Source organism: Artemia sp. Qi Xiang Cuo, chromosome 14 (assembly GCF_049724085.1).
Source record: "Artemia sp. Qi Xiang Cuo chromosome 14, ASM4972408v1, whole genome shotgun sequence".
Taxonomy (NCBI): domain Eukaryota; kingdom Metazoa; phylum Arthropoda; class Branchiopoda; order Anostraca; family Artemiidae; genus Artemia; species Artemia sp. Qi Xiang Cuo.
Window position 1 is genome coordinate 47,007,834 of NC_142807.1, and position 15,277 is coordinate 47,023,110.

The following is a 15,277-nucleotide window of genomic DNA, read 5'->3' on the forward strand; positions in this document are numbered from 1 at the left end:
ATGACCTGTAGAGTGGGATGATCGAGCTTCATGGAAGATGGTTATTGCAGCGAAGAGTAACTCCCAGCTTTCTCGCACGGGAGGTTCTCAGCCAATCAAGGTGATTTTTCCAAGAATGATCAGTGGAGAAACGAATCCCATGTAGACGAAGCTTGTCGACTCTCATTATAGCTTTATTTTTGAAGATGAAACTGGGGTGTTCACGTGGCACCTTTGATCGGGTAATTAGAAGCTCCTTTGTTTTCGATGCATTGAAGTTGACCATCCATGCATCAGACCACTTTTCAATTTTGAAAAGATCCATCTGTAGGGAAAGGGAGGCTTGTGCTGGGTCTTCGTGTCTAGGGACGGCTGAGAGTGTCGTGGTATCGTCGGCAAAGCGACGCAGAGGGTTTGCAAGGTTGTCTCCCATGTCGTTTATGTAGATAAAGAAGAGCGTAGATCCCAAGACTCTGCCCTGGGGTACCCCTACTTTCACTGGATATTAGCAGGAAATAAACCCGTCAAGAACAACCCGCAGCGAACGATCGGAAAGAAAGCTCTCAATCACTGTCAACAGACATCCACGAACACCATACACATTGAGTTTCTTTAGCAGGCCACGGTGCCATACTCTGTCAAAAGCTTTTGCAGTGTCGAAGGATAATAGCCTGATGTTGTATCCCATTGCCAGAAGTTCTATCCACTCCTGATACTGGGCCACTAGGTAGTCTAATGTTGAGCGTGTCCGGCGGAATCCATAATGGTGGTCGCCTAGAAGGTCATTTGATTCCAGGCACTGATGGAGTGTTTTATTGGGGACGCTGTCGTACACTTTGCCAAAACAGGAGAGAAGGCTAGTACGCCTGTAGGAGACCACGCTCGTTGGATCGCCTTCTGGCTTTAGAGTAGGTATAACAAGGGCGGACATACATGTTAGTTGGAAGGTTATGGAGCAAAAGTAAAGCCGGAAAAGCAATGACAAGGGTCCAGCTAGTTCGGCACTGCAGGACTTGAGGACATTTGGTATGTTGTCAGGACCCGTGGCTTTGGTCACATCCAGATGTTGCAGAATGCGAAGGATTTTGGGAGCAGAAAAATTCCGCGTTCCAGGACAGTGTCGGTTCGGTCGGAGAATTTTGGCACTTCTCTACCGTCATCGTCTAGATTAGAGAATTCGGCAAAAGCCTTAGCAAGACCTTCAGCCTTTGCCTGTGGATCTTGTACCAGTGTCCCGTTGCTCTGGAGAGAAGGAATTGCGGTCCCCTTGGACGACGGTAAAGCCTACTTGACAATTTTCCACCAACTCTTTGCCGAAGCAAGTTGAAGCTTGGTGGCGAATTTCTTCTTATACTGAACCCGGGACTGCCGAATCGCTCGAACTGTATCTTTGCGCGCATTATGAATGCAATTCTGTCCTCTTCGCTCTTCGAAAGTAGCCATCGCTTGTGTGCCTTTTGCTTTGCTCGGATTGTCTTCTTACACTGGGCGTTGAACCAAGGTTTGTCCTTACTGGACAACCTGATCCACTTTGGAGGGACATGCTTTTCAACAGAGTTAACTTTATCCTGGTGGTATTTATCTGCAGCTTTCTATGGGTCTTCCGGAAAAAAGGGTCCTCACTGATGAGATAAGAGGACGTTTCTCAAACCGTCCCAATCACCTCTTTTGTATAGCCAGATTGTTCTTTCATGCTTTACTGGAGGCGGAATGCTTAGGTTTCCACGTGCAAGGACGGCAACGTGGTCACTCGTGAAAGCATGAGCGTCTACCTTAAAGGAGTCAGGGTGATCTGTAAGGAATAGGTCAAGACGAGATGATCCGTTTGGGCCGTTATACGTGTCGAAATCGACAAGTTGTTCCAGCCCGTAAGAGAGAGATAGATCATACAAGTCCGACCATTCCCTATCAGTATTTTTGCTACGAAGCCACACGCTATGATGGACGTTGAAGTCTCCATGAAGGATAATGGCAGACTTAGCGTGCTTGCCCCGAATATATTCAAGGGAGGTTTCAAGGTAGCTGGTAATCTGGTAAGTTGGAGGGTTATACACGGTACCGACAATCACGGTTTATTTGGGAGGATAGGCCTAACCTACAGAGCTTCTTCGCCTGCTGGATCTGGTATGTTCAGGCATGAATAAAGTATATGGCTCTGTATATAAACAGCGACACCTCCTCCTCCTCCGTATTTAGCGCTGTCAGTACGCTCTCGATCCCGCCTGAGGAGCGTGTATCCCTGTATGGCAACCTCACTGCTCTGTATTTCTTGGTTTAGATTGGTCTCAGTGATGCACATGATAGACGGTTTGACTGAGTTCACTAAATGTAGGAACTTGTCAAACTTTGATCTGAGACCTCGTACATTGCAGTGGGCTACCGTAAACAGGTCCGTTTGGATGGTCGGTGGACGTGCTACAGGTCGTCATTGAAATGACTGTTTGGTCCGAGGCTTTTTGTTGTTCATCATAACCAGGTAAAAGAAGCTTTGCCGGGTGGTTAGCTCAACAAAGCCCATAAATCCATTGCCATGCATCATTAGACGGGGAACGGTGCCACCTGCCACGCACCTCATTACCGCATCTTCAACATGGAGGTGGTACCCCATAATGGGTTAGGATTCGGCACAAGTGCCTCCCACCATGTAAAAAACCACGCTTAATATTCTAAGTTCTTGGGATATAGCTGTTGCACCCTTTTTTTAGCCTGCATCGATATAATAGCGTGTTTCAATTTAGTTAAACCCTCCCCCCCCCTCAACATTCCCTGAAAATTTCACCTTAATACCCATAGCTTCAGCAGTAATGTAGTAGCAGTTATATTAGTAGCAGTAGTACCAGTTGTAGTAGTATGCACATTGTGCCTTTTGGTTAGTCCAGTATATCCCGTAACAAGTCCTAAAAGTTTCAACTTAATACCCTAAGCATTTCCCCAACAATTGCTCGTACATCCTTTCGACGTTTTAATACGTCCATGCACATAGTATGTTTTGATTTAGTTCAACATGCCCCTAAGCATTCCCTAAAAGTCTCACCTTAACACCCTTAGCCTCAAAAGTAGCAGTAGTAATAGCAGTAGCAGTAGTAGCAATAGTGATAGTATGCGCATAATGCCTTCTGATTAGTTCAATATTCCCCTCAACATGCTCTGAAAGCTTCAAGCTAATGCTCTAAGCCGTTCTTAAAATATTGCTAATGTGCCCTTTTGACAACCGGTATTCACATAGGGTGTTTTGACATAGTTTAAATACACTATGTTTAAACTATCATTTCCTGAATTTCCTCAGCATTTCTGGAAATTTTCACCTTAACATCGTCAGCCTTAGTAGTAGTCGCAATATAAATAGTACTTGTAGTAGCAATAGTGGGGGTAGAAGGAGCAGTAGTACTGTTATTAGTAGTAATGGTAGAAGTAGCAGTTGCGCGAACATATTGCTTTTTGGTCAATTGATCATCAGGTTCATCATTCCCTAAAAGTTCCAACTTAATACTCAAGTCATTTCTGAGATACACTCTTTCGACAACCCAAATGCGCATTGTGGAACCGACGGGAGATCAGTACGAAGACAAAAAATTGTGTCTTATAGCGGATGTTGGATCTGTTCTCTTCTATGCAGTTGAGACTAGGCCACTCAAGGCGCTTCATCTAAAAAAAATGGATGTCTTTGATCACCACTGTTTACGAAAAATCCTGAGGATTAGATACTCCGACAGAGCCTCCAATGCTGATAAGCGCCACTGCAGCTGTAACTTCGAGCCTTCTAGATTCCGGAAGAAGCGTCCACATCTGGTCCCGCAAGAAGCACAAGTATGAAGTAAAGACTGCACATAACTTGTTTTTATTTAGTTCAACCCTTCCCTCAACATTCCCTTATAGCTTAGCCTGAATGCTCTTAGCCTTTTTGGAAATAAAAGGTCGAACATTCCATCCCCCCTTTCCCGATAAAAATACTATAGTCAAACAATGGGCGAATTCTAAAATTTACAGTCCATCCCTAGAGAGATGGTTATCGGACATAAAACAATTCTAAACAAGATGGCTATCTCAAAATTTTGACTGAATGTCTTTGAGCAAAAAAAGCTGCGTGGGAAGGGGACTGTTTGCCCTCCAATTCATTTTAATTCTTAAAAGGGGCACTAGAACTACCAATTTCCAATTGAATGAGCCCCTTCCAAAGTTTCTACGACATTTCCTTCCATACGAAGTGCCTTGATGAACAAAAATAAAATAAAAATAATACATTCTGCCCACTTCGCTCTTTACTTAGGCATAAGCTATTGCGCGGCCTATGTTATCTTTTCATAGCTTTGCTTATCGAACAATGGTCTTAGAATCGTTTGTATTTTGCCTCTTAAACAAAGCATTTTAACCGTAAAAAACATTTTCGTCTATAATATCATACTTCAATTACCGAAAATAGAACCTTCGGAATCAACCAACCTAATATAGGGATCAAGGACAACTCATTACTTATGCCTGTTTATGAAAAAAACAGAAGCACGAATTCACAAAAAATTAGGCTTAATTTATCTATCATCTAAAGCCTCCTATTGCTCGCAAGGCAACTTCAGTTTTTAAATTTTTCAGGGGAAATATTTTTAAGGAGGGCGGGGCGGGGGGGGGGAGAAAATTTATCAAAACAGCAATAAAAGAAGCAAATTACGAAAAACCATGGAGAAACCGTGAAAATGTTGAGATTTCAATAATAGGGTAATCGTCAACGTGATTATATTAATAAGCCATATTTTAAACTACTTTAATAGCAGTACACTTAAACAGTTTTACTCCTTTTGTATAAAAATTGATAAAACGAACCCCTTCGTCATCAGCATAACTTCACTAAGAAAAATTTATGGGCGCTTTTAATTTATTCTCAGTTTCATTGGTTTTGGCTAACTTTTTAAAATTTTCACATTCTCCTGTTCACTTTTACCCCACCTTCCGCTATTTTTTTAACAACAACAGCAAGAATTTTGCACGCACCTTTCAAAAAGCAGCACATGTCAAACAAAGAAAGAAAAGAAAAATTTCAAACCAATTTTGACGGACTAAACAAAGCCATATTTTAAACTACTTTAATAGCAGTACCAAACAGAGTAAGGTTAATAATATACGGCAATAATTAGTTTGTTTTATAACCATTTTTACGAAAGAAGTGAGGCTATAAAATTGACAATTTCAATATCTTCACTATTTACCCTTTTTATATTAATTTTGGATAAACAAACTTGCGAGCTTTTAACTAAATTATTAATTTGGATACATAAAGGTTAAATTGATGTTTTTATCTTTATTCTAATAAGAGGTATTAAAAATGGACAAGCATATTCGTTCCTTCTCATTAAAGGGTCTAAATAGAAGAAGAGCTGTAGCACTTTATAGGACAGAAAAATGGGTATAAAAAGATATGGATAGTTTGAATTCTCGTATTTATCTTCTTAATGTCATTATTATAACAGACTGTAAGATTTCCACTTACAGAAATAAATATTTAAATGATAAGCTGATGGAGGTTTTTTAAAAGCTATTTCATTAAAAATAATAGTTATAGAAATCAAATAAGTTTCATATTAAAATTTCCAATTTACAGTTAGATTTTAATTTGTCAATATAACTTTTTCACCTTCCAATTCGAGATGACTTCCGAATAAAAAAAAATACTTCACAGTCTGCATGTGCGTGATTAAAATTTAAAGAAGCAATTAATTTAATTATCATTTTTTTTAAAGTTTTTTGTGTGTCGCTAGTTAATGTTATCACCTATAGAAATCCAAGGTGCTAGATACAACAAAATTGCATGCATTTTCGTTTGAATATACATTTTATCGATATTTTTTTATATATTTGTGATATATTGAAATCAAGATACTATTTGCATTAGGTTTATGGAAATTGATGGAACACAATGTGTTTAAAAAGCCTCCTTGACGTCAAGGATGCTTTAACGTCAAACTTGACGTCAAGGAGGTGACGCCAATGACTTGATGTCAAACTTGACGTCAAACTTGACGTCAAACTAACGTTGTAGCGTAAACTTGACGTCAAGTTTACACCCGTCTTTGCAGGTTTGTAATAAATTTTGTGTCGAATTACTTTTCAGAAGTAAAACTTTACGATATCAAAATTTGCCAATAAGAAAACCAACCTCCTTATTGTTGAGTTCTTTGACACAATTGAAAGCTTCATCTCTGGTCAAAAAAAGAACAAAAGCAACACCTTTGCTTCTACGCTTTTCATCTCTGAGAATTGTCACCCTGAAGAAAAAGGGAGTGGTTAAACATGGGTCAGGCTAAAATCTAATGGGGCTTCTGGGCTAATATCTTTGGACCTTAGATAGGGCAAAATTTATTCAAATATTAAAGGCAGCATTAAGTCTGGCTCTTTATCATTCTGGCTCGATTAATCTTAATGGTATAATTTTATTGCGAAAACGAAATTTATTAGAATTTTAAATGGGGGTCTGAAAACCATTGTCAGAAACCCCATACAGGAAATTTACAGCCTCCTACCTTCAATAACAATCACTTTTCTGTATGGGTAGTTTTTGTTTTTTGTATGGGTAGATTTGTTTTAACAAATCACTTTTTTGTATGGGTAGCACTAATGTGTCCTTTTTTTTATGCTAACGAGGCACTGGAACATCATAAAGAGCTGTTCAATGGCTCATTTGAAAAAAAAACATTATATCTACATTATTTTTGTAAGTATCAAAACATAATATTAAAGATAAAATACAAATTAAAAAAACTGCATCTTCATATAGAAGATGATGCCATGTTGACAGCGATGTCATACTCGAGTGACTCTACTGCCTGATTCCCTAGGGTTTAGTCTATACTGGATCCAGCTAAGATCTTACTCTTGAGTAACAGATCGGCAGCGACAGTTGGGATATATAAAGTTATAAAACCTATTTGAGGGCGAATTTGAACTTAGCGAACTTAAGAGGTAACCCATTTTTAATGTCATAGCAAATTTTAATGATAGATGATTACTCTTGCTGAACACAAACCACTCCCTTAGCAAAGAGAGAAATGGCTTCAACATTTCATTTAGTTATTTAGTTCCCCAGCATTCCGGCTCTTTATCATTTACAACGGAGTAAAAATATGGCCGCTTTTTCACATTGGATTTTAAGATCCCACAGTTTCCTAGCTTAAAATGGAAGTTTTAATTTATGCTAATTGAATTACTTAGCAACACACAAAATTTGTAGCATTTCTCATCTCAGTGCTTAACCCTCAAGCTTTGGAGCCGTATCTTGTGAACTACAATAGCAAATTAGTAACACAGACACAGCCTTTAAATAAATTTACATAATAAGTTGGACTTAAAATAAAAATCAAGCAAATGTTCAAACGAACAGACTTCGTCATTTGCAATTTACTAGAAACGATACGTATTTCCAATTTCTTGTTTTTGATTTTTTCCTCATTTCAAAAAACAAAACAAAAACAAGATAATAATTGTTTTTAGAGGAAATAAAAAAAGGACTTTTTAAAATACAAAAATTAAAAGCACATCATTTTGTCAACACTTCTTTCTCTTGGTTCCAATTTATTTTGATATCTGAAATTCATATCTAAATCATCCTTTGAGACGTCACTTGGTGATTTTAAGGCAAAGTGTTTAGTTTTCTTTAGCACTGTTTTGAAATGACGAATCAGTAATCGTTGTTTGATGGTAAAGAAATGACTAAAACTACATTAACTACTAGACAACTATGTCACTTGGTGACAAGAACTTTTAACAGAACGGCTGCCTCACCACTTGGGACGAATAGGGACGTACCCGGGGACCCAATAAGCCGAAGAATCTTGAAAACACAGGACAGGAGTATTCGTATATGTTAAGCCGATTTAAACAACCCCTCAAAAATTTAAGTGCCTTGCCCGAGGGTCCGTGGTAGCTAAAACACGACAATACTTAACAATGACAAGTTCGTTGTAGAAGTTAGACGCTTTGTTAGCTGGATGCATGACTGGGGTAACTAACGCTTCTTGCTCAATTGAACTGGTTCCTGCAATGTAGTCTAGTTTCTCCTGTTTGTGTATCTAATATTAATTAAGAACAGATCATTTTACTATAAATCATTATTACTTTAAATTTAGCTTGAAGACAGGGCCAATCAAGAATCTTAAAAAGAAGTCAGCCACTGGATAATTTGTTCATGGAGCTTCCTCTGAAGGCAAATAGGACAATTATGCATCAGTGGACAGCTTTCCAGCCTATCCTTTTTATGCCAAGAACTTGAAGATAATGAATAATTCTCCTGCCTATATTCGGGATCAGAGTATTAAGATGTAGGAGAGTTTAAAACCATTTTCCCCTAGGGATTTTTCCCAGTTCAGTGTTTTTTCACAGTTGAAAAAAGTTTGGAAGAAAAGGAGGATAAGTCTGGGACCCAGGATTAGAATATAGGAAGCTACAGTGATAATACTGGCCAAATAGGGTTCTGAAGCATAGTCGCTCCGGAAAACGAAGGAAGATTTGTTTAGTGTTTTCCAGAGAAATTGTCTACGGATTGTTTTGGGTATCCGACTGACTGACCATATTTCAAACAGTACGAACAGAGTGGTTCAATCCTACTTTCTTAGGCTATAATGAGAGAAAGGTTTAGATGGCTAGGGTATGTTCTGCAGATGAAGGATGACAGATTGCCAAAGATTGTCCTTTTTGGCAAACCGTCTTAGGGCTAAATGGAAAGCTGGTCGTTAACGGTTGGGGTGGGAGGTTGTTGTAAAGAAAGATTTGAGGGGGAATGGGAACTTCCTGGGAGGGTGTAAAGAGCGAGGCTTTGAATAGATTGTGATGAAGGCGAAGTGCGAGTAGGTGTGTTGGCCTCAGGGCGTTGGAGCTACGGTGAGTAGTTAGTAGTAGTATTATGTTACCACTTGAATTGATTCAAACACAGAAATTAATGATACATTAGTCAAACCCTTTTACGCTTTGCAGTCTGTATTTTAGATGATTGCATTGATGGTCAACCAGATCATTTTACGAAAAGATAGGGTTTAATGACATTTGCCTGTCACTCTTTTTTTCTTTCAGTAAAAAAAACGGTTTTCCCGATATTACATTTTCTCTTAAAATGCTTTGAAACAATGCTCTTTTTGATTTTTTTTCAATGACATATGTATATTGTTAAAAAATTATTAGCATTTATGTTTGTATAAAAGAACGTACCGAACTATTTTTCCATAATTTTGACAGAGTTGGTATATATCACAATTAGTCAACGAGAATGGTAGACTGGATATATGAACAGTGCTCTTACTTGGAGCCAAGACCGGGCGATTCATAATCTTGGTTCACACCTAAAAATAGAGAGATAGAGATAAAAAGAAATCTCAGCAATGAGCGCATTAAGACTATAAAATTATTCAATATACTCATCCAATAACCCCGAAAATCAATTTTTCGGTTTTGAATTTGAACTTTACCATTATTTCTTAATCAGACATAGATGAAACAATAAAAGACGGAAAGGGAGGAAAAATATGTTATAGTAGTAAAGGTCAAATTTGCTGAAAAACCAAAATAAACGAATAGTAATAAGACGATATTTCATCCTTCTCACATAAACTAATAAGTACAGTATACGCAATGTCAAAACATGCACGACACAACTAATCTAAAGAAGAAATGTAATTTTTTGAAAAGTCAATTTCGAAAACAACAAAAATAAGAAAGGAAAATAAATACTCGTAATTGATCAGAATCAATGAAATATTTACTTTATTTGTTATTAATTTAAATTTATTTAGTGAAAGTAGCTTTAGGATTCACATGAAGTAAAGAAACACCCTAAAGATATAATCGCATTTCAATAAATATGATCCAATGAATTCACCATGTCAAAAAAAACAAATGTTCGACCTAACACTTTTTCTAAAACCGTCGTTTTCGTCATTATGTGACGCAAAAGGAGAATTTAGAACCCGCAAAGGACAAAGTTAGCCATAGAGGAAAATTGGCCCAGGCAATAAATTTAGAAGCATTGAAAAGCCTAGTGTGATCTGTCAAAACTTCAGGCAGTTACCGCAAAATGGTAGTGAATGCTAATATTAATAACCATAATAATAATAATAATAAAACAAAGAAATACATCTAGAGAAAACAAACGGATCTATGGTCAGTGTGAGGAAAAAGAAGGGAATCGATCACACGAATATTTCGCCATTATAAAAGGCGTCTTCAGCGTTAAAAGAAAAAAACTTATATATATATATATATATATATATATATATATATATATATATATATATATATATATATATATATATATATATATATATATATATATATATATATATATATATATATATATATATATATATATATATATATATATATATATATATATATATATATATATATATATATATATATATAAATGTGATCGTTTCTTTTCTTCATCCTCATCCGTTTGTTCGGATCATCCGGCCGAAGATCCGTTTGTTTTCAATATTTTTATTTCTTTGTTTCGTCATGGTAGTTAAGTTCGGCTTTATATCTTTTAATAATAGTAATCTATTTAAAACACGCAAAAAAAGGAAATGGAAAGTAGAAAAAAAAGAAACAGAAAGAAGAAAACGAACAACAACAACAACAACAGATCAACAACAAATCAAACAAACATCAGAATCAGTTGATGGTAGGGCCTTAGTTTTTGTGTTATTGTTGCTAAGAATTTATCATGGAGGGTTATAAGCCTTATTATTTGTAATGAGTTCACGATTTCTGGTCGAAGAAGGTAAATAAAATAAGAACTTCAAGCACAGAAAATAATATAATCGAAGGCTTGTAACATTACGACACTTCAGCAAACTGAGGAATATGACCTGGAACAATACAAGATAATCGCACAAAGATGACAGAATGTTACTTAGTGTTCTAACTACATTTGCCATAACCCAAAAGTTTTAAATTAACCAACTTGAATTTTCTTTTCATGAATCATCAACACGCTTATTATTTTCAATACTTACAATGTCAGAACAGACAGAAATACCAAATTATAGAACGGAACTAACCATTGGAATTAAACAATCCCGACAAAAAGTGACGATGTAACATGGATTTGTGCATGTTTTACGTAAATTTTGATATCATAAGCCTTTTATCAAAACCAAAGTTTCCATAAAAAATGGACGCTACGTTTCTCTTCCCACTAAAGCCCTATTAACATTAAGTCAAAAAATATTGTTTTATTGGAGCAACAACATCCTACTTTGTTAATATTTTATTGCCTTTGTGAATTATTGTTTTAATCCAGTTTGTCTTTCTCTCAGGGCAAATACATTATGCTACTTCATAAATACATAAAAATATCGAGATACAATTTGGTGGAAACAGCTACTTAGTGTCCTCCTAAATAACAAACTAGTCAAGACAATACCAAAATACTTCATCTGCTTTTGAAGACGAAGAGGCATCGTAGTGAAGAAAATACAGAGATTAAAGTGCTTATGGATGAGGAGCACACCCAATATCCTTAGCACCAGACCCAGGTGCAATGCATAATGATATCCTTCGCGTCTATTCCTGATCTTAAGGCTCAAGACGATAGCTGCTTTGGCTCGAGAATTTTGTGTTTATTAATATTACATCCCTTTTATTAAACATTGTCTTATTCCAGCTTTAGTATAGTTCGTTGGCTAAAATATTATGCAAGTCCAAACGAATAGAAACAAACTGGGAAAGGCTGTACTTTAGAACGGACAGATTTCTGGAAAGAATGAAGCAGCCCACTAAACACAGTAGAAGTTAAAACCCATTTAAAAAATAAAACTATCTAACAGAATAAGTTAAACAGAGAAACAAGGAAGAATAAATGTGGATAGAGCACCGCTGTAATATTGGCCAACAGAGGGCGGAGGGAATGGTATTAGAAATTTAGCATTGCAATTTCACGTAATTAGCAAAGGGCATATAAAATTTGAAATTCGAAGAAACCAATTGGTATACACCGGATTAGCGTCATGAATTTTTTTTCTAACTTTATGTCTTCATCTGCATTACTATGAGATTGAAACATACTGAAAATATTACTAGAGCGGAAGCGAGAAGGTTGTCAAAAAACAACATGTTTTCCAAATGATATTAAAGTGACTTTAAACTGAAAACAAACAGAAATAAGCCTACATATCAGGGGGGGGGCTGCTGTTCCGGTCAAACTCCAACTTTGATTGGTGTCATTATTGAAAAGAGTGTGCACAACCACCTGGTAATTTCACGTGTGTTATTTTTCGACTGCCTTAAAAAATACTTATCAGAAAATTTTATTGTTGAACACAAATGCGAATAAATAAGCATTTTTTTTTCTCAAACTTGTATAAACAAATATTTCGGTAATATTGCTCTTTTCTTGGAGCATTCCTTCCTGAAGCATTAAAACTCAAGCATACTTTAGCGTAAAGAGCAAGGGACTGAGGCTGACGGTAACCCCCCTCATTTACAGACACTTTGTGTTGGCTTTCAGGTTTGATGTGACTCTTTATTTTCATTTGGAAAACTCTTTTTTTAATTTATTTTTTATTCATTTCTAATATTACATTCAGGGCATTTCAGGGAATTAGTCTCTAGAAGCATATTTGTGTATATTTCAATCTTTCTCAATGGAGCAACCATTATGACTCTCAATCTCGCATCATACTTTATGAAGATGGAACTCCAGAGCCCTTTTAATATTATACGACCATTATTTCAATTAAACCAGCCCTCGTCAGTATTGTTTGAAGAAATAAAATAAGGGGGGGGGAGTAAATGATGTGGGGCTTATTTTGATCCCAGTGTTCGATTCAAAATGTCACAACAGACTCAACATTTTTTTTAGCTTACTGATTCAAAAAGCTACCTTAAAATTCTGACACAGCTCCACTTTAGCCGCAACGGGCCCCGGGCCCAAAAAAATGGCATGCAAGGGAGCCTAGTTGCCTTTAGATCAGTTTAAAAAGGTCACTAGACTTCACTATTCCAGTTAAAATGAGACCTTCCCTTAAATTCTACGCTCAATGGTCCGATAAAGTCATCCTTGGTGACAAAAAAAGGAAAATACAGGAAAAAACAAACAAACAACTAAAAAACGTATTCGTGAGGTATAAATGCCAATTTTCGCAGTTAGGGGCTTGGAAATTCTGCCAATGAGTTTTTGGAAATCCAGAGCTTAACAATGAAATTTTTATTAATATTGAAACCCTTTTGAGGGTGTGTTCCAGCCGGTAGCAAGTGTCTAGCCCCCCCACGCCCGGAAAATACCTCCCCGTGGAAAATACACCCCTCCACCTTCTCCGAAAATACCTCCACACCCCGTGGAAAGTAAGGTTTTACAAATTGACAATTTTATTTGAATTTTTTTTTCTGTAGGTGGAAGGAATTTTGGTACTTGTGCATTATACGCCACTCACTCAAGTTTACGCTGTGTGCCACTTAAGAAAAAACCGGTTTCTTCGTTAAATTCTTTTAGCTTAGCGCGAAACAAGACAAGTGATAGAATAGATGGGAAATATGTAATTTGGGCTATGTATTTGCACGTAAGGGGGGGGGGTTGTTGGTGGTAAAGTATTTGGACAGTTTGAAGTCAGAAAACAATTCTTACTTCATAATATGCAGAAAAATTGTACCTAGCACACTTTGCATGTAAACCCGCTATACTTTTCCCCCTCCTAATGTGCAAATGTATAGCCCAAATTTGTAACGAAGAAACCGGTTTGTTCTCGAGTTTAACATATCGTAAACTTAAGTGAGTGGTGTAAAATATACAAATATCGGAATGTTTCATGGAGAAAGAGCGGGATTTCCCGGTATTATTTAAAAAAGATCAGAAATTAAATTAAAAACAAGTTTTTTCATCTGAGAATAAGAAGCAACAACAAAACTTAGAAAAAACAGAAATTATTACGTGCATAAAAGGGGATACCCCTTCCACGAGACCTTGCTCTTTACGCTAAAGTTTTGATTTTTTGTCCTAAATCTTTAAGAATGATTCCTGAAACACAATGACCGCTTAATTAGAACTTTCTAATTAAATCTTTGTTTTAAAATTCTATAAAAAAAACTTTAGTGTAAAGAGCGAGGTCTTGTTGAAGGGGCAACTCCTTTCACATAGGCTACGTAATAATTTCTGTTCGTTTTAAGTTTTGTTGTTACTCCTTACTTTCAGTTGCAAAAAACTTGTTTTTTTTTTATTTAATTTTTGATCGTTTTTAAATAATACCGGGAAATCCGGCTCTATCTCCATGACAAATTCCAGTACTTGTGTATTATACGCCACTCACTCAAGTTTACGGTATGTAAAATTCGAAAACAAACAGGTTTCTTCGTTAGTTTCTTCGTTACTTTTGAAACAAATTTGGGCTATATATTTGCACATTGGGGGGTGGGGGTAAAATATAGCGGGTCTGCATGCAAAATGTGTTAGACACAATTGTTGTGCATATTATGTAAAAATTAATTTCTGAATTCAAACTATCCAAATACTTTACCCCCCCTCTCGCCTCAGTTTTTTTAAATTTAATTTTTTATCGTTTTTAAACAATACCCGGACATCAGGCTCTCTCTCCATGAAAAAATCCTGTAATTGTGTATTATACGCCACTCACTCAAGTTTACGATATTTAAAATTCGAAAACAAACCGGTTTCTTCGTTAGTTTCTTTGTTACTTTAGAAACAAATTTGGGTAAATGTTTGCATATTAGGGGGGGGGGGTAGTGTATAGGGGTTCTGCCAGCAAAATGTGTTAGGCACAATTATTGTGCATATTATGAAGTAAGAATTGTTTTGTGACTTCAAACTGTCCAAATACTTTACCCCCCCCCCTTATGTGCAAATACATAGCCCAAATTACATATTTCCCATCTATTCTATCACTTGTCTTGTTTCGCGCTAAGCTGAAAGAAACTAACGAAGAAACCGGTTTGTTCTCGAGTTTTACACAGCGTAAACTTGAGTAAGTGATCCCCCTACGGAAAATAAAAAACAAAACTCAAATAAAATTCTCAAATTTGAAAGCCTTATAAGGCTTTCCACGGTGGGGTATTTTCCTCGGGGGGGGGGGGGGTATTTTCCACGGGGTGTAATTTCTGGGGGTATTTTTCGCAGGGGATGGAGGGTATTTTACGGGGGGGGGGGGTAAACGCCTAGAACCGTTCCAGCCTATTCTAAGGTTAGGTAAATGTAATTATATTGATAGCTGCTGATGGGTATTTTTCAAATTGAGAATTTTTATATGTATAAAGTAATGTATGTAATTCCCAGTCAAAATCAAAACCATGAGTGCATGTTAATTTTCAAATT

The 15,277-nt window shown here is 36.6% G+C and overlaps 1 protein-coding gene across 2 annotated transcripts in view; it reads right to left on the reverse strand.

Moving 5' to 3' along the window:
* Positions 1 to 15,277, reverse strand: part of LOC148944534 (zinc finger CCHC-type and RNA-binding motif-containing protein 1-like) — an 87,330-nt gene that overhangs the window by 18,875 nt on the left and 53,178 nt on the right. For both annotated transcript variants that reach the window (XM_089100283.1, XM_089100282.1), the window contains exons 2-3: positions 9,166 to 9,296; positions 6,125 to 6,233 (exon numbers count right to left, since the gene is read on the reverse strand). In XM_089100283.1, the coding sequence (XP_088956409.1) occupies positions 6,125 to 6,233; positions 9,166 to 9,281 (225 nt within the window). In that variant the 5' untranslated portion in view covers positions 9,282 to 9,296. The remainder of the gene's footprint in view (positions 1 to 6,124; positions 6,234 to 9,165; positions 9,297 to 15,277) is intronic.